This window comes from Conger conger, chromosome 6, assembly GCF_963514075.1.
Source record: "Conger conger chromosome 6, fConCon1.1, whole genome shotgun sequence".
Lineage (NCBI taxonomy): Eukaryota > Metazoa > Chordata > Actinopteri > Anguilliformes > Congridae > Conger > Conger conger.
Window position 1 is genome coordinate 45,730,050 of NC_083765.1, and position 25,948 is coordinate 45,755,997.

The window sequence follows — 25,948 nt, forward strand, 5'->3', positions numbered from 1 at the left end:
GATACAATAATACACTAAAATGCAGTTCTACCTCTGAACAGTCCATATCTGGCTCTGATGGCTGCTGTAGGGAATATAGCATTCAAGAAAAATATCATTAGACACATTTTTTATATGATTTCTGAAGTTTTATGGAAGTGCTCAGAATGATCAGTTAGGTAAATGTTTTATTGCATTGTGTTGTCAGTTGTGACGAGGGAAGGTGACAGCTTTCGTATGAGGACACGCCACGTTGTAGCTGTCCTTTATGCATGAATTAACAGTTGAATTTGCGGTGGTGGCTACAGAAATGCAGAGAGTGCATGATGACAAGCGTTAGGTTTTTGGTCAGAAAATGTCTTAACCGTTATTTTAAAACCCACGCCTCTTTTTAATTAGGTTGTCATGACAATCACACTTCCTACCTCCCCTTGTGGCCCGATTTGTCTCTCTTAGCAGAAGAATATGAAAGCCTGTTAATATCTAGTTGGCGCGGGAGACACTTTTATTCCAGGCACAAAAACAAGTTGAACATTCAAATGATCATTAACGGATCTGATCGGAATCCAGTTGTCTAACTACGCGATGTGTATCCCTGAACGTTAAGTAACGGCAGGTGATGACAGCAGAGATGGAGCCAATTATTGTTTTTGATGCCATATCTGCTTTGCCTCTGATACACAGAAACATCTCTTTGTTTCTACAAGCAGGACAGGTCGGGATATGAACCAGATCCCTTTATCGTGCAAATTCTCTTTAAAAGTTTTTTTTTTTTTTTAATATATATTCAAAAATCTAAACCATCGAAACTCTTGTTCATTTGCCCTATGATTACTTGGTGTTCCTCCCTGTGCCCTACACCTGCCTGGACATAGGTGTTTGGTACATGCACAAGTGATTTCTGGCTCTGTCCCGTGGGCACAAGAACAATCCAGGATCTATTCTATCTGTGACCACTAGGTGTCTCTTTTCACCAGAGCTTGTTGGTGACATGGTACTGCATTTAGTGGAAAATTCTCAGAAAAATAACAGATTTTGTAAAACAAAAAGTTTCAAATGGGACGTCCATTCTGTCCTGGTTTTCTTTTCTCCCAGGTAATTAACTGAACATTAGTACAACTGATTGCCTGCCAAGTAAAGACAAAACCAGGTGGAAAACCAGCAATTCTTGGCCCTCGAGGACTGTGATTTTAGGAATGCGGAATTAAAGGACGTGGCCTGACTGTGTTATGATCTGCAGGAATCGGAGGAAATCCTGCAAAACCATGTGTCTTCCACAGACTCCTGGCACCTCTCTACAGAGCGTAGTTAGTGTAGAGCCAGCCCTGTTCCTTCACCAGTACTGAACCCAGCAAAACTGTTATGAAATGACATACATGGTTCACATATTTCTTATGCTTGATTCTGACTAGCTAACTGTTTGCAATAATGCTACATTCCTGCAGAATATGGTAGCTTTGAAATGCTGCCAAATACTGTCAAAAACCACAAACCGGAAATCTGGATATACTGCATCTGGCCCACTTAAATCAGACTTCAACTTCAGTAATCAAATTTCAAATGTCTTGAGCCCGCTTTCTGGAACAGACCCCTGATGTTTCCTGATACATGTTTGCATAAACACAAGCACAATTTCAAATGAGCACATTTAATAATACAGGTTGGCAAGTGGTGTCCTGGTATTATTGTAACTAGCTATAAATTGTCAAAAAAAAAAAAAAACATTCCAAAAAGCTGTGGCCAATACGTTATTTAGATTGAGGTTAAGTGGCATTTATACATATTGTAAGATATGTTATGTGTAGATTATGGCCCTAGACAGAGGAACGGGGTATTATATGGTTTCTAAGAATGCTGCTGTCCTAACATCGAAGTCGGAGATACACTAATCTAGACCTGTGATCTGTGGGTCCTACCTCCTGCAGAGTTGTCACTGGAGACACCAGAATACATTGGTATTCATGGGGTGTCAGGGCCCTGCCAGGAGTTTCCAAACATTAAGTAAATATGTAAATAATTATTAATATGTAATATGTATTTAGTTTATCCTCACTTCCCTGAAAATATATTTATGAAATAAGGAGTTTAAACAATATTTATAGACAGAAGCATAAATGTTAAGCAAGGCATTTCATGAGGTTATAGCCCTAGTTCCATGACCCATTATATAACATACCACATAAGATATAGTTATATAAATGTCTTGAATTTCTAACCAGTACTCTTTGGTTTTTTGTGATTTTGCGTGTGTTGTAATTATTTTCAAATGGGCCAATCAGTAAAAAGGTCAGTAAAAATGACCCCTGACCCCTGCACACTGTGGATCAATCAGAGATCACTTCCACAGGCACTGTCACTGAAGGGGAGCTGTGCCCTCTAATGGACTATTCTCAGCCTGCCAATGTCACTCAATCCTCAGTCCTCATTGTGCATCCAAATGTTTTCATGTTGTTTGTTCTACTTTTATTGGTAGATTACAGAAAATGTACAGGACTGTCACTTATTTTACAACAACATGACTTATTTTGGAGAGAATGTTACTCCATTTAGAAAGTTGAATATTTAGTAACATAAATTCAAGTTCCATATTCAAACATACAACAACATTTCTGCACTTTCGTATGAAACCTTCAACCTCGTTTACTACTGCATCATACTCCTATCCTACTCTACGCTCGTATCCATTCATGGTTGACTCATAATAATAACAGAATACAATCATGACTTATTACACACCAAGGTCATAAACAAGCCAGAAGGGCTTTGTGTGTACATTTGGAACTATTATGGCAGTAATGATCTATGTACAACTATTAAACCGAACATACGCGGTGCATATGAACTGGCCAGCCGGGGCGAGCACACACACAAACACACACACACACACACACACACACACACACACATAAAGAATTAACCAGTTTACAGGTCTGAGGTATAGATCACACCTCTGTCCATCTGGTTTTAATTGTCTCTGTACATTTCAGTTCCAGGAAAAGAGGCTTTGCACCACCCCTGTATCGCTTTACTGCGGAAAACAATCCCTGTATCGCTTTACTGTGGAAACAGTCGTGTACACTGGTCTGCGTATACGTTTCGCCCTCTCCATCACAAAACAGTGAAATGCTCTCGGTCACCACCGTCACTGCCAGGAGAGCTGGAGCACCAGCCAGAGAGATCAGGATCGATACATTCCACTATTTCCACAGTTGTGTTGCCTTTTTCCCAGTCAGGTATCAGCAGGAGTGTGTGCGGAGTAGTGCCGTGGCTTTAGCGGGGGAAAGAGTGCCATAAATTGCGGAAATTGTCAATCTTTCCTTTTTCCAGTGGTCTTTACAGTGTTTATGAACGCAGCAGCAGTAGAGCTGGATCACCCCATCCAGACACTGGGAGAATATCAAGGCCAGAGAGCCGCTTTTTCAGATAACTCTGTGGAGGAATATCAGACATAATTATTAGTAATGATTTAAAGTGTGTCTCTCATGTTACCTGTTACAACTGCAGTACCTCATGAAAGCACAATACCCCCTTCAACATCTGAATATATAACCTCCTGAATGTCTAACTACGGCACAGTTAATGGAGACATTTGTAGGACAACCCTCAAAAATGAGATGTGCCATCTCAAGGGGCTTATCCTGCTAATAAATAAATGTCAACATTATAGCCCATGGATACTGCCACTGACTCATGGAGCTTCATTCCAACACGCTGTCTCTGTTTCTGTGTGTTTCCGCCGCTGGCTTCCTCGAGCTGCCTCTGATGTGAGTCAGTGTGTGTGACCGGAGGAGTCCAGCAGAGGGGGCTGTGACATACGTCTCTCGCAGTGCGCTCCACCCCAGCCCTCGCACCGGCAGCTGTAGCTCCTGTTTTTCTGCACACACACCCCTCCATTCCGACAGGGGTTAGGGACGCACAGGCTGGCCGACGCCCGGACATCTGCAGACACAGAGACACGAACGGGATGCTGGGGAAACGGCGGACTTGCAGAAAGGCATTATGGGATATCACAGTGGGTGTAATAAACCTGGATGCATGGCTGTCTGGTTACACACAATCAGGGAGTAACTGAGTCAGAATTTACTACCCCATCACCGCCATGTCTGTACAAATAAATCAAAACATTGATAAATGTGCAAATGATGTATCAATACTGCCACTACCGTTTTCCTGGGAAAATCAATGCTTCGCCATGGACTGATCTTCATAGTTAAGGCTGTGTAATTACCATTTAATTGTTTATTGGTAAGCTTGCATTCAGTGTGTGCTAAACTAGCTGTTTATTCAGCTATGAGCTGTGAAATTACACATCTCAGCTGGCAGTTAAATGTTTTTTGTTTTTTATAGATTCAGGCCATGAAGAACAGGGAAGTCACCTTTGCAAATGGCTTGCACTAAGTTGTTGGCGTAGTGCTTCAGGTGTTCATATGAGGGCACGGGAATGGCCAGCCTGGCGCTGCCGGCAATTCCCAGCAGCGCTCCGGAGTGCACGGACCCAGGCCCCACGGCCAGCACGGCGATCCCGTTCCCCCGCATCTCGTCAGCGGCCGCGACGACATCATCGACGCTCCGCCCGTCCGTCATCACCACCACGGCCTTGTGGACCCCTGGCCGGGCCCCGCCCCGCACGCTCAGCGTGTCCTCCAGGACGTGGAGCAGGGCCTTTCCCGCGCGCGGGGCGCCGTCCAGGTACGGCGCCTGGCTGATCACCTTCTTCATCCTCCCGTCGCTGTCGAACGCGCTGAGCCCAAACACCGTGCGGGGCTTCTCCCCGTAGATCACCATGGCGACCTGAGTGAGGTCGGCGTCGATGTCGAACTGCGAGACGATGGCCTTTGCGAAAGCCTTGACCTGGCGGTAGTCTTCGCGCGGCAGGTTCCCGGATGCGTCCGCCGCCAACACCAGCTCCAGGGACTTGGAGTAGCAGCCTACGTAAACACAGGAAGGGGAGTGTGGGGACTGAGCCTAAAGAACGCTGAGCTGAGCGTCACCCTAGCGCCCGCACGTCAAAGCGATGTGCAGTCGGCCGATACACAGCGTTCCTCTGCGCCTCGGGTGGTGCGCAAAGGAATTCAAAGACAAAAGTCTTGAAGGAAGAGAAATTAGACGCCTATAAAGAAGAAAGGGGCACAGGAAGAAGTAGTAGAAGTAGAAGATGGGGATTAAAGGGAAGCCTTTGTGCAAGGCAAACAATAATTACACTGTTACAATTATACTCGAGGAAAAACTTGAGAAAAGGGGTTATATTTTCTGTTTCACAGTCTGCATAACTAGTTCTAACTTAAATTTACCCAGTAAACATGTTCAGCACAGACATTCTTAGATTCACTAATAGCAGGGCTGCCAGGGCTCCTGGAGATCTGTCATCCTGCAGCCTTTCATTTCCACCCTAATTTGGCACACTTGATTCTGCTAATTAGGAACTCAAGGAGATCTCTAGCTGTTGATGAGGTGTGCTTTGTTAGGGTTGGAGTGAAAACCTACAGGACAGTAGAGCTCCATGAACAGGGTGGGCAGCCCTGCTGTACAGACTTAACTTTCCCAGACTACATCGTGAGTGACGCTGCTCACCTGGTGTGTTGATGCCGCAGATCCTGGTCCGGAGGTCCTGCACTTTCCCGTGCAGCTCCTGAGCATGGCTGTAGGAGAAGACCAGCTCGGGGTCACCGGTGACCCGGGTCATCTCGGCCTTCAGCCGGCTGCCTCCCACCGCCATGATGAAGATCTCCCTCTGCCTGGCGATGGCGGCCGCCTCGCCCGCCGCGTCCCGGGGCCGGGAGTTGGACAGGAGCACCACCACGTGAGGCACCTCCCCCCGCGCCCCCCCCGCGCCCCTGAATGCGCTGTCCGCCACGTGCCTCAGGGCGTTCCCCGTCATGGCGTTCCCCCCTCTGAAGCCGATGCCGTCGACGGCGGCGAGCACGTCTGCGGCCCTGCTGTGGCTGCCGATGGGAATCTCCGTGTGGACTTTGTCGCCGTACTGCGCCACGGCAACCAGGATGTTGGCAGAGGAGATGAAGATGGTCTGGACCACCCTCTTGATGAAGTCCTTCGCCTGGAGGAAGTCCTCCAAGCCCATGGTCCAGGAGCCATCGATCAGGAAGAGCAGGTCTACAGCGCAGTCCATGAGACCTGCAGGGACTGGACAGAGCATGCTCAGATTTGAGAGAGAACATGGCACAAACTGAGCATGCTCAGATTTGAGAGAGAACAGGGCACAAACTGAGCATGCTCAGATATAAGAGAGAACAGGGCACAAACCGAGCATGCTCAGATATAAGAGAGAACAGGGCACAAACTGAGCATGCTCAGATATAAGAGAGAACAGGGCACAAACTGAGCATGCTCAGATATAAGAGAGAACAGGGTACAAACTGAGCATGCTCAGATATATGAGAGAACGGGCCTAAACATAGCACACCCAGATGTAAGAGGGAACAGGTCCTCAACAGAGCACGAATAGATGAGAGATTCAGCTTTCACTAAGAAAAGGCAGTAGCATGAAACTTACTGATATATCTGCCACCACCTGAAAGGCAAAAACACATTCTGTGAACACATCAGAAGCAAGTCAAGTCAAGCTGTAAATATTGGAACTGTAAAATCAAAAGGCAGTGCCTTTTAAAAATTAAATACAGTGTATGATGCATGGTGATAAAAAGGAGACAGACACATTTTGTGTGAGGAAACCACTCCATTTTCTCACACAACCCAGAGATGAGTCCTTCTACACATAAACTCTGATTCCCCTCTAGGCAGGGGGAAAACAAGCGCTGGCTGCCTGTTTATAATTCCCTTGTGCATATGAGATGTGGATATGAGTGTGCTAATATACAGATAAGCATGAGTGTACTAATATACAGATGAGTATATGAATGTACTTCTACACAGATGAGCATTTGAGTATGTTCATATACAGATGAGTATATGAGTATGTTTATATACAGATGAGCATATTAGTGTACTTCTGTACAGATGAGCATATGAGTGTGCTTATATACAGATGAGCATATGAGTGTGCTTATATACAGATGAGCATATGAGTGTGTTTATATACAGATGAGCATTTGAGTGTGCTTATATACAGAGGCCGCTGTTCTTACCACAGAGCTGATCTCCCCCGTAGCCCAGTGGACACAGGCAGCTGAAGCTCTCCACACTCTCTGTGATACAGGTCCCGCCATTCAGACAGGGGCTGGAGTCACAGGGGTCTGCATGAGAGAGATCACACACACACGCACACATACACACACACACATATATAAACACACATGCAAGCACACACACATACACACAGAAGCACATACAAAAGGAACTCCAAAGTCTACAGCGTGCTCAGAAATACATTTAATCAAGCACAGAGACAACTTGCTTATTTTAAAAGCCACCTATTGTACTGTAGGTCTTTGACAAGTTTAGACCTATTTACTTATGAATAGCTCATTCCATTTTTGATATATCCAACAGTTTCCCCATGGTGAAATGTGTGTCGATACCTGGGCAGAGTGTCCTGTGACACTGGGTTTGTATCGTGGTGTTGAATCTCTTCCATCTGTAAGCATAGAACACAAAGCTTTGTTTCAGTTGCATCAACAACCTCCCGTCGCATAACTGCCCAGGAGTACATGGTCACAACTGTTGAATTGCAATACTTTCATGTTATAATGTATCACACCATTAGGTTGATATAAATTACACTTGCATTTAGTACTGCTAGTGATTTGGCATATCCACGCACTTGTCTGGGAATGTTAGCCATGTCTGGCCCTGTTCCTCACATAACTCTCCTAGCATAAGATGGATGCACTTATAGTTCTTTTCCACTGCATAATTTACAACTCCATTGTACAGAACTTTCCCAAAATAATTTCAACTGAAAAAAGTATTTCTCAACAATTTCAATTTTCAATATGCCGCACCTCTAGACATTTGTTGCGTACAGCGTCATACTTTGGCCCACAGTGGGATTAGACAAATGTAAACAAATGTGAATAAAGAAACAACAGACATCCTGCCTGCAGGCCATCACCAAAGTATAAATGTCAAACGTGACACCTTAGTTTTGGTCGAACAACGCTTTTTAAAACGTCACCTGTAGTAAGGACACATTCCAGCTATGGGGGCAGCCTGAAGGCCCGGGATTTTCCTCTTCCAGCACACGTGGTTTCCATGAAACTCTTTATGGGCCTCCAGTGTGGTCCTGAGACAGGCACGAGACACCACCCTGCACTCTGAAAGCACACACATGCATGTGCTTACACACACACACAAATACATGCAGTACCTGCACAGGCACACAAACACAAGCGCACATGCATGTGCTTACACACACACACACACAAATACATGCAGTACCTGCACAGGCACACAAACACAAGTGCACATGCATGTGCTTACACACACACACACACACACAAATACATGCAGTACCTGCACAGGCACACAAACACAAGCGCACATGCATGTGCTTACACACACACAGAAATACATGCAGTACCTGCACAGGCACACAAACACAAGCGCACATGCATGTGCTTACACACACACACACACAAATACATGCAGTACCTGCACAGGCACACAAACACAAGCGCACATGCATGTGCTTACACACACACAGAAATACATGCAGTACCTGCACAGGCACACAAACACAAGCGCACATGCATGTGCTTACACACACACACAAATACATGCAGTACCTGCACAGGCACACAAACACAAGCGCACATGCATGTGCTTACACACACACACACACACACACACACACACACACACACAAATACATACAGTACCTTCACAGGCACACAAACACAAGCGCACATGCATGCACACACCTGCACACACATGCACACATTTTATACAAGCAAATGATTTATCTAGAATGTCTGGAGCATCTTATGTACAGTCAATACAGTTATATGTGGTAATAGAAAATGGAAAATTTCCTTCTGCTGACTTGAACAATTGGAGAGGAGACATTAATCATTGAATTGATTGTTTGACTAATGGATTGTTTTTTTGCACACTCTTACAGACTTATTACTGTAAGGATGAAGAAACTAGCCAATGAAAATGCATATGTGCATATACACTCAGTGAGCAATTTATTAGGTAAACCTGTTAGAATGGAGAAGAAATGTTATCTAAGCGACTTTTACCATGGAATGATTCTTGGTGCCAGGTTTGAGTATCTCAGAAACTGCTGACCTTCTGGGATTTTCATGCACAACTGTCTCTAGAGTTTGCAGAGAATTGTGCGTAAAACAAAAAACATCCATGAGTAGCAGCTCTGCGGGCAAAAACATGCTTTTAATGAGAGAGGTCAGAGGAGAATGGTCAGACTAGTCGAAGCTGACAGGAAGATGACAGTAACATAAATAACCAGGCATTACAACAGCGGTATGCAGAAGAACATCTCTGAACACACAATGCGTTGACCATCTAAGTGGATAGCCTACAGCAGAAGGTCAAATACCTGAAATAAATACCTACTAAAGTGCTCACTGAGTGTATAATGACCCAAATGTGTGATGTGTAAAATGACAGTTGGGGAATAGGGCAGGGATCCGGGCATTACACACTCGGGTGAATATCGTTGCAGACGGCCAACTGAGTCAAGGTGGTGATGAGACCGTTGACGGCATCGTTGTAATGCTCGGCGAAAAAGACGTACATCTCGCTGGGTTCACTGGCTATTGAGTGCAGAACGTCCCACCTGAGATGGAATGTTAAAGGTGCAATAGGTAATTTCGGACTTCTTCGGAATAGCAGCAACAAACACCTTCAAACCACAACACTGTTTATCACTGCCCGTTCTCTGTAAATGCGCTGATGTTGAAACGCAGTTGGCTGTGGCAATTAGAACCAATTTTCAACAAATGAGCTTGAATTATTGTGCAGTTACACAATGTTTTGGTACAGAGGGTTGGGCCATCAACTGTATATTTTGAAACCTGAATGAAGGACAATGAACCCAAGCAGTGGGTGAGTCAACATGTCAGTGAGCCTTGATAGGAAGGGATTTTCAACGGTCTTGTAACAATGTTTTAACACATCCACCTGTACTATTTTAACATTCATACATACATACATACAGAGAGGTTTATCATGTATAATCTGTATTGGTACTTAGTGGACTTATGAGTTATTATTTACCAGAGACTGTCAAACAAACACAAAAATGCAATGGTGATCCCATAACCACAGCTTGTTTCAGAGATTCTAAAAGCCTCATTCCGCTCACTTAGGGTGCTTAATTCCCACGGAGAACAGCCTTATTCTGCTCACTTAGAGTGCTTAATTCCCACGGAGAATAGCCTTATTCTGCTCACTTAGGGTGCTTAATTCCCACAGAGAACAGCCTTATTCCGCTCACTTAGGGTGCTTAATTCCCACAGAGAACAGCCTCATTCTGCTCACTTAGGGTGCTTAATTCCCACAGAGAACAGCCTCATTCGGCTCACTTAGGGTGCTTAATTCCCACGGTGAACAGCCGTATTCCGCTCCTGCGGGCGAACATCGCCGGGGACTTGATGCTGTCCTGGGACTTTCCGTCCGTGAGGAGGACGAGGATTTTGGATGTGTCCCTCCTTCCGCCAGGGAAGCCTTTCCGCAGGACATATTTTATGGTTTTTCCCATCTCCGTGCTGCCTCCTCTTGAAATAAGAATCCATACAACATGATCAATGCCTGCTCTAATTTTTTGTCAATATAGAATATAGTGCAAATATAAATAAATAATAATAATCATGCAATTTACATTAGAAGGTAATGTAATTGAATCGGAATTACAAGCCTACTTCTTTAATCATTACAGCACACTGATGCCCATAGAGTTGTCTACAGAAGAATCAGAAAATATAAAACATCAATAGCTCTATTGACCACTTTAAATCTTGCAACAATTAACTCACCGAAACTGAATATTTTTGATGGCCTCTTTAGCTTCGTCTCGTGTAGGGTAATCATTCAGTGTAAATTCAAGTTTTGGTTTAGAGCTGTACTGCATAGCACCGATTCTAACCTGAAAGAAAATACATTTTAATGAATCAGAACTAGCAAAAGAAGCAAATTCCAACTCACAGTGAGTGTCTTTAAAATTAAAACACAATAGGACAGTGCAATAGTCAGTTTGAGATTTCATTTATGTGTGATAATGAAAAACAAATCCTATTCTCTTTAGTCTTACTCGGTCTGGGTTGATATCCAACGCATCCACCATCTTTATGGCGAAATGTTTGGAGCGTTCAAAGCTTCCTTTGCCAATGCTGTAGGAACCATCAATTAGCAGCAGGACATCGATAGCAGCTGAACACTGAATTACTGCAGACAGAGAGATAAATAACCCTTTCAATAGTAGGTTTTTTGGAATGTTTGGAATTCAAAATTGTATTCACTGTTCTAGAACTCCTTTGCTTCCAATTGCAAGTAGTGATTGCTACATCAGCATTAGAATGTTCACCTTAAAGGATTAAATACCCACTGAGATTAATTACAGTTTTATTTGATTCAATATATCCCATTTCACATGTAATGCAGAAGACATGCTAGGATATAATGAATGTAAAACTGTGCTTCACTCTCAGTATAAACATTTGCTGATATTAAGTCTCATCCGATTCTAATTCATTCTAATTCAAAGCTATTTACAGACTTAAATAGTACATTACATTTTATTAATTACATTTAATGACTCCACTGTTAACTGACAGTTTACCATTGATAGAGTGTCATGTGAAATTATTAATTTCATACTGAGGGTACCTGAGGACATTTTGTTTGGCCTGGTGTGTCGACATGTCTGTCTGTCTGTCTGTCTATCTGTCCGTTTACCTGCATTTCCATGTGTCTCTATGTCTGCATAAAATAACTATAGTAATATATTATGCTTGGTTGTGATAACAGAAATATACTCACAATTTCCAGAGGTGGATATTTTGACTATTGTTTCTTTGTCTGCCATTATCTGTTGCACACTCTCTCCACGTGATCCTGAAAATGTCATTTAAAAATACAAGATCTTTTTCTGAGTACATTTCTGAGTACTTGCTTTACATCTAGACCAGCTGAATGAATTCCTTTCCTATCCCATTGCCTACAAATGTAAAAACTAAAGGTGAATAAAAAAATACATACCCAATACAGCAAGGTAGAATGTGATGCTTATTAGCATCTTCAGACTCAAATATCCAAAATCCCTGAAAAAATAAAAAAAATAAGCAAAACGTTTAGCATTCAAAGCAATACAACAGCATTTTTTAACCCTTTGAAGAGCGGGTATTTTAGATTTTCCTTTTCTAAATTCTAAGCCAGAACTCCATCACTTTCAATTACCAGCACTGATTGTTACATCAGAATGAGAATGTTCAGGTAAGGACACATCACATAATTCTAACATTTTCTTACTGGTCTACCGTAGGAAAGGAAACAATGAATATGATCATACCCAAAACCGAAACGCCTTCATCGTCTTTACAAAAATACAGCCTTACAGGCAAACAAAAAGCAGCATTTAATCAGTTAATTCAGCACTTTCGACCGGAAAAGAGCCTTCAGTCTGATAGAACAGCCTACCGCCCAAAGCTTGTTGAGCCAGGACCAGAATGGAAACGTCCGGGCTCACTCACCTGCTGGGAGGGGGACACGCCGCCATGTCCAAACCACAAGCCGACGCCACGGGACAAGAGGGAGCTCCGGCTACACCCCGCCCAGCGCAGAGAGGAGAAAGGGGAGCCAACAGGAACGTCTCACCTGGGGGCCCAGGAATGCTAAGTGCTCCTTGACGCGCTTTGACTGGCATGTTATTCCAGGCTGTCACAACCTATGAAGCTGACAGGAGCAGGAAAATCGCACCAGTTCAGAAACAAAAGAAGAAGAAAAGAAGCAAGAGACTGAGACCCACAGTGCTGAGCACAGCTATGTTTGATACAATAACATAGACATTACATTTATAACATGCAACATGCTTATTTTCATATTTCTGCAAATGATAAAACATGACACACTAAACACACTAAAACCAAATATACAGCACATACATGAAATGTAGACTTATTTGCTTTGTCACATTTTTTGTTTACTTGCCATTTATAATATTCTAACATATGTACAAACATGATAGATTTGCATAGGTTTCAGCATTGTGGTGTTTTAATAATTCATGTATATGACTAGATTCAAGTTCAAGTTCAAGTTTCTTTATTGTCATTCTAGGTCTAGCCAGATAAATGTTGTCCCATAAAATATGCTTAGTAAATGTTTATACACTGTGGTGTTCTGTCCTGTTCTCACCTCTGACGAGCTCACCTCCATAGCTGAAGACCAGCACACCTCCCTCACAGCCTCAATGTATTTAACCTGCTGGGGCTGTAACAGGTAAATCAGGAGAAGGGTGGGGTGGAAAGACAAAAGAAAACATCATGCAGTATGGATCTCCCAAATATACCCTGAAAGGTACAATAAAGCAATTTGGGTAATAATAAGAAATAAAGAAAATGCGCAAAAAAATTTAAGAAGAAAAAGAAGCACAATGCATTTGCAAGAAATAAAGGTACAAATGCATCGTTCAACCTCTGGCTAGGGGTACAATTTCATGTACCCATCGGGTACCACTCCAGTGACAAGCATTGTACCTTTTAGGAACTTTTTGTACCGTATTCTGAGTGTGAAGAACAAGACCGCACAGGACGAGAGCGTACACCGGAACAGATGTGGAGAGGAGAGGCGTGGGTAAACGTTATGGTAGACATGCGTTGTGCTTTGTGCTACTGAAGACTCTGATGTTGTATGAGGAGCCCCGGGCTCCTGTGGAGAACCGGTCCCGCCTGGGAAAGCGACGGGTGAAGAGACAAGAGAGGTGCCTGACAGGCTGACATTCCTGATTACCAGTGACCCCAAGCTGTCTCCGAGCCTGCTGAGATTACATGAATCTGGACAAAGCCTAGAAATAATGTTGTTTTCTGCAGGGAAAAAGAGGTTGAAGTATTGAAATTTTGTCTCAGTTGACAAAAACGGTGAAAATAATTTCTGAATTATTAATTTAAAAATGAATAGTAATACAGCTAACCAGCTGCAAAATTAGTTTTTTCTGGTGCAAGTGAAAATTTGAATGCATGGCTATGCAAGGATAAAGAAAGCAAGTGAGAAATATGTTAGAATAGTTACAAACCATTCTTCTTACTTACAGAAAATGTACATGCCTTGTGATACATGCTCATCTATTTAAGACCAATCCAGAAATTATATTTATTGCTTCTAATCGTGCCTTATTTTACGTAACGTCTTCTTCTTCTTTATACATGCTTTATGCAGTTATGTTGCTCTGGTGTTTTTAACTGAAACGTTATGTGTGTGCTGCTGCCAATTTCGAAAAGAGATCACAATGTAACTTCCTTGTGAAATAAATGATTAGTAAAGTAAGTACAAATATATTTATAAGCATGAAAATAAATATTCATAGTAATGCATTAACAAGGTAACAACTGGAATTAAATTGTTGTCACTTTTTCTCTGCAAATGTATGATTTGCCACTAGATGGAGTAATGTGACAGAAGGAATGCGTACGTACAGTTTGTGTGTGAGTGACCCCCGTACAGGCATGCGTTAGTGTCTGTGATATACTTGCCAAATGCACGGCGCTGCCACTGCAGTATTGCAATAAGTTCCCTATTCTCCTTGCCTATCTCCATTAATAGTTGCTGCACAGTTAAGGATAAATATGGTCTTCACGTGTCATGGAGCAGGCTGTTATGGTACTGGATTGTTTGAGTAACCATTATACATGCTAGGATATCTCCTGGATGAGACTTTATCCTACAAGTTTAAGTACGTCATAACAAGATGTATGACCTTATCATTATTAGATTTACATTAAACCATGTTTCACAAATTGGGGTGTTTATTCTCCTCGATTATTTTCCTCGAGCTCGATTTGTGTAAATTATTTAAATTACGCGGAACTGCCACTTACATAAACATGTCCAATGCCCAACAAGAATGATTATGGCTTGGTTATGGCCACTCATCCTCAAATAGAACAAAAAAAACTTCTCTCAGACATGATTCATTGTTAGTAGGCTGTAGAACGTCTCTCCCAAAACTATCAAATCACAACGAATTCCCTGCTAGAACAGAACGTAGTTCCATCTAATAGTTATCCAATGCAATCACTCGTACAATTCACAAGATTGACGTGGTGCAGGCGTGAAAGGTTTCTAATGTAAACACGCCTGCCTGCTCACAAAGCTGAACTTCGCCAACCCTCTCCGTCGCGGTCATGGTGACAGCAGGGGTCGCCGGGAGGCAGACCCTAACACGGATCAACGGAACAACTTGATGGAGGATGAACAAAAACTGCTGCACTTCTGTTTGCACTTAGTATGCGTGCACTCACTTGGCTACTCGAGGTCTTGTGTCAAATACTCTATCAGCGCTGGAAGTTACCGACAAGAGCAAAGCAATCGACATGTGTAATGTTTTTTTTCTATCTTTGGTGTCCAACGTGAAGTATTAATTTTTGATTGTCCTCAAATTTGTTTTGGAATATTTATTTTGTTGCAGCTGTCACTCCTGCGAATTTATTTTATGGTTGTTGTTTTTTTGACATGATGCTCTGGAACCCCAAGGAAGCTCCGAACTTATGACAGTTATTCTTGGAAGTTCACTACAAGCCTAAACAATACAGGCTATATGATGCTCTCCAGGGTGACGATTTAGCCAGGGCACGCACGTGTCTGAAATTAATTTTAAAGCAAGAACCTCTGTTTTATGACATTTGTGTTTTTATGACATTCCTTAATCCCCTTCAGACAAAATGATGTATGTATTTTTGTTCGCTGCGACTACACTTTTTCTTCAGGACTTAATCGGAGCCGAAACGAGAACCAAATGCCCGCCTCGCTGCGACGTCAGCAGGTGCCCGAGTCCGAGCTGTCCCAGTGGTTATGTCCCGGACCGTTGTAACTGTTGCTTGGTTTGCGCGCAGAGCGAAGGAAGCGCCTGTGGACGCAAGGATGACTTACCGTGTGGGGACGGGCTGGAGTGTAAGCATCCCGCGGGGAAGCGACTCTCCAAGGGCGTGTGCCAGTGCAGGCAGAACTACAAAGTGTGCGGTAGTGATGGCAAGACGTATGGCAACGTGTGTCGGCTCAAGGCGGTGAGCAGGAAGGCTTTGCAGCGGGGCCTAACCGCTGTCACCCAGGCGCACAAAGGACCCTGTGATGTCGCCACAGTTACAGGTAAATCATTTGTGTTTCCGTTCTTTTGTGCGCAAACATATTTAAAGTAATTTAAATTTTGGCATGTAAATCATGTTTAAATATCTCAGTCTCTGATAAATGTCTAATATATATATATATATATATATATATATATATATATATATATATATATATATATATATATATATATTTAAAAATAATCCATAATTCCATTAATCCATGAATTTTATGTGTAAAGCCTTGTAAAGTTTCTCCACGCTAAAATTCAAACCCACTTGTGTTAGGCTTGCTGGGTCAGTCACAGTTTTTTTCTGTTGTCATTGTTTATTTGCTTATATTCTGACATTGCTTACCACAATGAAATCTAAAGTCCACACATCTGTGCATGTATTACACCAAACGGTCCACAGTAAACATAGTGATACATGCAATAATTTGTTTTTTTTTCAGTTCATTTTTTTCGGTGGTATTTGTACAGCACTTTTTACAGAGAGAATATCACAAAGTTGATTTACAGACCAATAAGAAGATTTGGCTAAAAAAAGAAGAAAACTTATTACAGTTCTGTATTGCCATGGAAACTGGAGCATCCTGGCTTAGCTTCACCCTCTGGTCAGTTCAGCCCAACCCACAGTCTAAAAATATGAGCATAAATGGGAAGCGTTTACACAGTGGTTGAACTGAAATGTAAGGGGATATGTGACATGGTCAGGAATGTGGGATGAACGCCAGATCAAAGAGGAAGTGATACAGTTCAGCCCCTCCCACACGTCCCCCTGTGTAAGTGCAGGATATAAAGAAACAAAAGACTAAACAAATGCTTTATCTTTTTGTGGTTTGACTCTGAATGGAATCGCTTTGATCTTTGTCCGAGCTCCAGGAACGCGGTGTCACGTGACTGGGATAATGGGGGTTCGCTGTGTAGGTCAGCTGTGAAAATTGGTTAAGTTCGGCAGCATGGGAGACTGAAATGGGTTCAGCTTCACTGTAATCTGGCGTCCAGCCACCCGTGACCGCTGGAGGGTGGTTATAACGGCAGCCATCTGATGAACTCTGTGTCTGCTTCCTCACCGTAATTTTCACTGAAAGAGCAGTTTTCTGCCCAGTGTTTAATGACCAGTAGTCACTAGGGAGAATGTAGGTCCTGTGCATTTATTCCTGGCGGGCAAAGGAGTCGCAGATCTGGAATATTCCGCTCAGAAACAGACTGGATTGGCAGTGAAATGCCTTTTAGTGGGTTATTTCACTGTAAACCAGTAGGCTTAGAAATGTGAGGTAAAGTTATTATCATATTCCACTCTCCTCTCTCCTGTGGCTTTGCTTAGATGTCAGACCATTTTCCAACGCTACGGCCAAGATTGTGCCATTTACGGCTTTACAATGTACACAATATCAAGACCACATTGTTAAACAGAGAAACATGGCAGCTCACTGCAGAGCAGGAAGATATGCAGGTTTAATAAAAGGAGGGGCTAACTGACTAGTCTTGGTTATACTACATATAGCTCCACTCTTTTTTCATTTTAATGGGAAATATTTTTGAAAAGTGGAAGAAAAAAAGGAAACTCTCCAGGGCCTTGTGCAATATAAGAATCAAATTCAAACATTGGAAGTCCAGAGGTAGAAGTATTTTGTTCCGATCATAGATTTGCATATTAGAACAATTCAGCCAAGAGGTTTAACTAATTTTTGAAATCCACTGGTTGAGTTCAAGGGAGGAAGAAACACATGGCAGGACTTTCAACCTCTGTGGGAGAGCTTTATAAAGTAGTGGATAATTTAATTCATGAATGCATTAATGCATTGCTTACATTAATTGCACATTGTCTTTTTTAAAGCAAGGTATGTCAGGATGAATATGGGCATTGTGATGTATAAAGATGAATGGCCAAACAAAGAGTGTCACTCATGGTGCAGTTCTTAACCATAGACAAGTTTAAGACCGTGATATAAGTCTGTAGCACTGCTGATGCCTTGCTTTCCTGGATCCTAGTGACTCATGGACGACTCAAATGTCTGATTAATGCATATAAAAAAATAACTCATGAACTATAGCACCTGAATGGGCTTTGTGTGTAGAGTAATGACTCTCCCGCTAGGAGTGCAGCTGTGGTCTCTGACTCACACCCAAGCTGTTCATACTCTCACATGTTTTTATTATATGAAAAGATAATATAACTTGACCCCTGTCACAACAGAGGCTGTAGTATCATATCACCTGGCAACTGCATCCTTCCCATAGCTAAGCACAGTCACCAGATAAGCATTTCCCAGTGACCCTGTTTCAAAAAGCAGGATCACTGAATTAGCTGGATAAGTGTACTGAGTAAAACCCGGAACCCTCTCAATCCTGGAACATGGACTGAAGTAAAAAGAGTGCAGTTATCCAGCGAACTCAGTAATCCTTCTTCATGAGACAGGACCTTGGATATCCCGCCTTTTTGAGTATGTGTGGAGCCTTAGTTTCAGGTTCCCATTTAGCTTGGCTTAACAATAGCCCCAGTGACTGGGGTTAGGGGACCTTCCTGGCATGCAATTAGAGGGCATAACTGTGGTTTAATGAGAGCCAAGTGGGTCACAGGAAAAGGTGGTTAGCTGGGGGGAGATGATTGTGTCTTTTGTAAAAACCCATGAGCTGGAAATAAATTGGTGTAATTACCATTTCAGGACAGAGCCAGGACCTAAGAGGGCAAGGAAAATCATTATAATTCAACCGGATATTTTTAGGAGAAAAAAAAATGTCTGAGGGACAGTTTAAGAATTGGGAAGAATTAACAACAGACATGTCTAAAGAGAAACTATAAAATGTTGCAGTTCTGCTAGACAATCTTTCTTACTTTAATTAAATGAAAACAGTGAGCACTCATTTATTTTTATTTTTATTTATTTTATTTTATTTTATTTATTGTAGGTGCTCTAGTCAAAGAACCTAATACCCACATTATTAAACTAAATTAAAGAAAACTAAATGAATCCTCAAAAGGCCTGAATATGGATCAAATGTAGCATTTTTCTTGTTACACACTTTCAATATAATGTTTTTTGGATCAATTCAGACTTATTAACACAAGCTATTCTTCTTGCTAGTATAGGTCCTCTCCACCCCAACAGCCCAAGGTACAAGTTCAACTTCATTGCCGATGTTGTGGAGAAGATCGCCCCGGCAGTAGTGCACATAGAGCTGTCCATCAGGTAGGTCATGTGACCATGTACTAGGCACACACACTAATGTTGAATCTGTATGCTCTCTAACTCAAGCAACTGGAAGGAGAAGTTAGAGTTTGTTTGCTGCAAACTGACTGACTCTGACAGTGTTACAATACCTGACATTACACTACAATGATTCGGCTATCATCATAGCAATAAACAGTTTTGGAAGACATGAGTCTTCCACTTGCAGTACTCCAGAAGGCACTGGGGCCCATTCATAGTCACTCTGTAATATTAATATGTGTAAAACTAAACTGATAAACAACAAATTGTACTGAAACACAAGAAGGTACAAATTAGAGAGATAAACTTACACAGCTGCACCTAAAAATTGTTCAAGAGAGAAAAAAAGGACATATAAATATTGTGTTATATGTCTGGTGCAATTGATTTGCTACCTCCAACATAAGATCATGATTGGTCAGAAGAAGTAACAGGTTTCTCAGCCTGTTCCCAGAAGTTGGGCAGACTTATCTTATATTAAAATGTCAGCCTGAGCATGTGAGGCTCACACACAAAGCAGAGGACTATGAGTTCCCCCTTGCTTTTGCACTCTGATTAGAAGCATTCACTTTGGATAATTGGATCAAGACCAGAGACAATTCTGATTTGCCAAAACAAAGAGACCCATTTCTGCACAAGGTAATAACACTTGAGTATTTCTCAAATTAGGAACAAAACAAAACAGGCATAGCTTAACCCCTAACCAGAAATATTATTCATTGAACATTCTAATGCTGATGTAACAATCACTACTGGTAATCGAAAGCAATGGAGTTGTTAAACACACTGGTTTAGAATATAAAATAAAACATTCAAAGGGCTGAGTGGTATTCAAATTGTAGGCAGTTCCTCCAGGGACTGGGCCTCTTCTGGGCAAGTCTTGGGTGGAGTCTAATCTACTTCAACCCCCAAACTGATCCCAATCTGGTGGGAATAATTTGACCCCTATGCAGATGTACTGATTTGGCCCAATACAAACAGACTGATGTGATATTGTGCTATTGAGATGTAGTGATCTCACGCCCATGCAAACATCTTTATTTCGACATGGCTGAGTGACACCTGTGTCCACAGGCATCCTCTGTTTGGTCGAAACGTGGCTCTCTCCAGCGGGTCGGGTTTCATTGTGTCGGAAACGGGCCTCATCGTCACCAACGCTCACGTGGTGACCAGCACCGCCCCCGTATCCGGGCGACAGCAGCTCAAGGTTCAGCTGCACAACGGAGATGTCTACGAGGCCACCATCAAAGACATCGACAAAAAGTCAGATATAGCCACCATAAAGGTCAACCCGCAGGTGAGCACAAGGATATCTGCATTACTTCTCACCTTGTCACATCATGAAGAAACATCTGTTTCTCAAATTCTCAGATGTGATATTAGCACCCTTGGTAATTGTTGAGGAATAATCTCTCTATCTGTCTTTCTCTCCAATTAGAGAAGGCTCCCGGTGCTGCTGCTGGGTCACTCGGCTGAGCTGAGGCCGGGCGAATTCGTGGTGGCCATTGGCAGTCCCTTCACCTTGCAGAACACCGTGACGACAGGCATCGTTAGCACGGCACAGCGGGACGGCAAGGAGCTGGGAATCCGTGACTCGGACATGGACTATGTCCAGACGGACGCCATCATCAACGTGAGCTTGCATGATCCTGCTCTGGGTTAAACCTGCCCGTTGAGCCACTAAACCTGGGTACACACTCTGCACAAAACCACATACAGAGGAATACATCTCTACCTCTTTTACAGCTACTTGTGTCAAGCAGAAAAATATAGAAGGCCTGGACACTGGCATAAAAATGGAGATAATCCAAATTGGAGGTGTTATTATTCAGACAAAATGTTAAAAATTCAAGTAAAACAAATGTTTCACTCACAGATCTTCATCAACATCATGTATAAAAGTGACATGTAAAAAGTTTTGTGGATTTAAATTTGTTACTCTTTATAAGCCATATGAATTATGTATTTATTTATGTCTTCATCTTTTTTTATGCACAGTATGGGAACTCAGGGGGACCTCTGGTTAACTTGGTAAGTGCCTGCTCTAGTTCACCATCTTTACAGGATTTTCCATCCATGGTTTTGATGTGCTGATCTGGTGAAGCCGTATTAACTCTGCCACTAATGATGAAAACATATAAACTCTGTAGGATGGGGAAGTGATCGGTATCAACACCCTGAAGGTGACAGCCGGCATCTCCTTTGCCATTCCCTCCGATAGGATCACACGCTTTCTCAATGAATCTCTCAGCAAAAAGGGTAAGAGTTTTCCTTGTTTATATTAATCAGAAATATTGCACTGCATGTAGTAATAAATATGGCCATGTCTTATTCCTTAATTTACCATGGATTTGCCATGGCTTAATCTAAACCCAGCAGGAGTGAAAATTCCTGTTGTTAAAGTAACTGTTCAATGTAGTAACATGCTATATTTATAAATCCTTTATATAAATCACTTACTATTTTTTAAATCATAAATGTGCCACAGTCACCCTTCTGATTAATGAATCTTGTGTTGATGAATCTTACTTGAAAGATAAATCTTACTATGTTAGAAACATAAACAAAAAAAAGTACCCCCATGCCTCCACATTGTATGTCACTGCCTTGCCAGGAGGGCCCATTGCAATCACCACAGCTGCTGCTTATTGGCTGATCACTGGGTCTCATAAAAGGCCCTGCTCCCACATCTGTAGGGAGATTTATTTACCAACATGGTTAGTTGCTGCTGTGGTTGATTTTGTGATGTTGTGGACGGTTTCTTGGGTGGGGGTCTGCCTTGGCGTGTGGTGGTTTTTTGGTAGCCAGTCAGATTTTACTTTGCTTGTCTTATGAAGGATTTCTTTTGATTTCAGTTATAAATAAAAGGTGGTAAGCCAAGTATCATTTTGAGTTACTCTTCTCTGTTTGCCGTGTGGTACAGTGGCCACCATGAAACATTGTCAAAGAAAAAGAAAAATTTAAAGAGGAACTCTTATGTGGCTTAGAAATTAATTTGCAGAAGAACAAGAAGTCTTATGTTCAACAATTTCCATGCTATATATTTAAACAACCAAAATAATCACATCATACATGTACTTACGTATTGAAACACAGGTCAGGAAATTTCATTCAACCGTCTGTCTGTGTGTATGTTTAAGTATCTGTGTTTTTATCTTGGTTTTAGTCAGAGAAAGGCTAATAAGGAGAGTTTACCATTGGCCAAAGCCTCAGTCTGTGGTCTCTGATACAGGTGAGACTATGGTGGTCGGGTTCTCCAGCTGGCTTTATGAGAGACTGGTCTCTCGTGAAGACTGATCTGATGAAACATTGCCTGCAGAGTGCAGAGTGGCTCAGCTTCAATGGCAAAATGGCTGCATGGTGTTCTCACCCTTACAGTATAGCCTTCCCCCTGACTGCATTCTGCTCAGCTGCTATTTGCAAAGGTGGAAAATGTCATTTGACTGCACAATTCAATGAAAATGTGGTCTTTTAACCTTATTCATATACCACGGAGAAGACTTGCTGCTTTTATTTATTTATTAAGAAGATTATCATTTTGAAAATGTGTATTTCTGCTTGTTTCAGCAAAAACCTCTCTCCAGCTGTAACTTAAGCAAGCTTTGCAGATTTGACAGTGAGCTTTTCAGCAGAGTTGACTAACTGTTTGCTGGACATACCATTCCTTGGTTTGTGGATTGAAGATATTTAACTTGCGGTCCAGTAATAGCTTCAGGGTGCGATGTTTGGAATCCATTAAAATCACTGCAACATGCTTTTGACCTACAGAGGAAAAAGCCTCTGAATTGTATTAGGAGCACATATGCAAATACACAGGCCATCATCTTTTCCAACTGGAATATTAACACATTTGACATGCTGCTGAATCAGGCTCCATCAGAACGTTTCTTCTGTTAAAAAAATGATTCTGTCTGTAATTCTGTCCAGGTATCTAGATGATTTCAATTTGATCCCAGAGGGACTGTATTGGAACATTCAGAATTGAAATTTTGATTCAACCCATCTGATATGATCTCCTGGACAGAATTTTGGCAGTTGCTTTCTGCAGTTTTTTTTGTTGTTTGTTTTTTCACAGCTAACAGAGAATATTTGCCATGCCTTGCTGTTATTTTAATTATTTTTTAGTGTTTGTACTGACAGTGTTAACTCTTATGGTCCATTTGTTTTTCAGAGGAGAAAGGAATTATAAAACGGTTTATCGGAATACGAATGCTGACAATAACACCAGCGTAAGTGCGCTCCATTTATGTTCAGTACTTAGCACATTCTGATGGGTAGTGACCTGACCTGATGTGTGCTGTTTAAAATTATTTGTATTCATTATGATTCATTGTTAATTGACCATATGGTGCCTTTTGAGAGTGATTCAACAAGATGCTTTTTGTTGCTGTTCTGTTGAGATCTCTAACCTGATCACATACTTGTCTTTATTACTTACTATGGATTATGTACTTAATAATAACATACACAAAATAATGTTAATCAAATGTGAAATACTTATACTTAAACAATATATATATTATATAATAGAGACCTTCACAAACTGCCTCATTGTGGTAAACAATCAGTGGATTAATGACACAGTTAAATTAAATCAATAAGATTTAACCTTGATTTAACTACGAAGTCTCATTGAGATTAAAATGTATTTTCCAACATCAATAAGGCAAGATGGTGGCAACAGTAACAATGTTAATAATACCAGGAGGTGGTCTTTCTCTCCTAACCTGCGCTGTTGTCCGTGTGCTACGCCTGGGTCTGCTGTTCTCACAGTCTGGTGGAGGAGCTAAAGCAGCACAGCCCTGATTTCCCAGACATCATCAGTGGTATCTACGTCCATGAGGTGGTGCCTAACTCCCCTGCTCAGCAGTAAGTCTGCCCCAAAGCAAACGACACGCTGAAAACACTTCCATTTAAGCTCATGACAAGAGACAGAGTCGCCACTGGCAGCTCCAGTACGTTTCAGAGAGTGTTTCGTGTGCGGTAAGCGCTGAAGAATGTTTGAGGTCCTGTTGTAAGAAGTATTTAATCCCTGGCTATATTGTAAATTGACACTGATTCCTTAGTTTATAAGATCTGGAAACGCTCACAATGATTTGCAGTAATGTACAATGGTGTGCAAAAATTTGGGCACCCCTGATCAAAAAGCCTTTTACAATATCTAGTCTAATCTAATCTAAGTGAACAGCAAACCTGACCTCTAAATGACCTCTTATGTAACTTCTTCTTGGCAGGATGATATACTGTGGACAAAGTTGACAAACTATCCTCTCAATTAGTCACTAATCACTGCTGCATCGCTTCCATCTTCCTGATTGTTTTTTTTTTTTTGCCTGAAAGAGGCGGGATCAGAGGTGGTGACATCATTGTGAAGCTGAACGGCCGGCCGCTGATGAGCACCTCCGACCTGCAGGAGGCGCTGTTAGAGGAGACAGGCCTGCTGCTGGAGGTGCGCCGCGGCAATGACGACCTCCTGTTCAACATCGAGCCCGACGTCATCATGCACTGAGTGTGGGGAGGGGCTTTCCGCCATATGAGACAGGGACCTCCTCTGACCAACCACTCCACCACTGCATATCATTTCACCAGGCAAACTGGGTCTCATTGGGCCTGTCACTCCTCTCAAACAGACTAACCGTGGGAGCGCCAGTCACCATTCCGCTGCAGAAGCAAGAAAGCTGGCTTCATCCAGCGGGCCCACTTCCTGTATGCTTAAATAATGTACAGATATTTCATGGGATATTTACCGCCAACTATGGAAGAGTTGATGTACAGTATGGTGCCAGTTTATATGGCTTGTGTCACAGGCAAGTATTTAAGTGTGAAATTATATAAAGCCTTGTGCTTCCGTTCAGTTGACAAAGTGCTCGATTTGCCCTGTAGATGAGCAAAAGGCATCCACATTGGTTCTGTTAACCTATAGTAAACTGTTTATGGATGAACACACCATGCAACGTGTTAATGCAGCTGGCAGACCTTTCATGGAAACCTTGCATTAGACAGTCGGTGGGTGCAGTAGGAACCATTGTGGTGCCTCAGAAACTGAAGTGTGATGTTTTAACGAATCAAAGGATCTCCTTTGCTGACAATGTAGTCCTTGTCCCTGCTGGTTTAAAATGAGTGGGCCATTATGCCACCATCGACTTCACAACTCAACTCACAACTATTCTCCTGAGGGTGATTTGTACTGTCACCACTGGTGTGGATTTCTATGAATAAAGTGTACAGATAAAAATGGCGTGTGGAATGTTTCTGTGTAAAACGACCGTGATTTAATGGCACCTTCTGTTTCATTGAGGGCATTAGTGTGTGAAGTACCCCAAAGGCCAAAATAAATCTACAAAGTAATATCTCAAATTTTACTGTGTTGAAACTAGATATGGCCTGCAGTTAAAGCAGTGTAGAATGTGGTTTCTTTTTTGCCATTCTAACCTAATTTAAATGGGGCCCTGGGGATCTATAAAAATGAAGGGTTGGACCACCTTTGATTAATGCAGAAATGTACTGTTTTTGAGTTTTTTTGTGTGGGTAATTT

At 42.1% G+C, this 25,948-nt stretch overlaps 2 protein-coding genes across 3 annotated transcripts; one reads left to right on the top strand and one right to left on the bottom strand.

Annotated features, from left to right (window-relative positions):
• Positions 1–3,748: 3,748 nt before the first annotated feature.
• On the bottom strand, positions 3,749–11,755 carry LOC133131573 (von Willebrand factor A domain-containing protein 2-like). Its single transcript, XM_061246945.1, has 11 exons — positions 11,746–11,755; positions 11,171–11,304; positions 10,896–11,005; positions 10,446–10,637; positions 9,560–9,697; positions 8,072–8,179; positions 7,476–7,531; positions 7,083–7,190; positions 5,551–6,120; positions 4,356–4,907; positions 3,749–3,918 (listed from the first exon to the last, which is right to left on the bottom strand). The coding sequence occupies exons 1-11, from the start codon at positions 11,753–11,755 to the stop codon at positions 3,749–3,751; spliced, it is 2,148 nt and encodes a 715-aa protein (XP_061102929.1).
• A 3,622-nt stretch (positions 11,756–15,377) lies between these two features.
• LOC133130927 (serine protease HTRA3-like) lies at positions 15,378–25,648 on the top strand. Of its 2 annotated transcripts, XM_061245933.1 has the most exons (10): positions 15,378–16,218; positions 19,293–19,392; positions 20,488–20,710; positions 20,852–21,046; positions 21,412–21,444; positions 21,564–21,672; positions 22,580–22,645; positions 23,585–23,642; positions 24,187–24,282; positions 24,754–25,648. In XM_061245933.1, exons 1-10 carry the CDS (start codon positions 15,795–15,797, stop codon positions 24,920–24,922), a joined length of 1,473 nt encoding a protein of 490 aa, XP_061101917.1. In that variant the 5' UTR covers positions 15,378–15,794; the 3' UTR covers positions 24,923–25,648. The 2 variants fall into 2 exon arrangements, with proteins under 2 accessions (XP_061101917.1, XP_061101918.1); XM_061245934.1 differs by lacking the exon at positions 22,580–22,645.
• Positions 25,649–25,948: the final 300 nt, after the last annotated feature.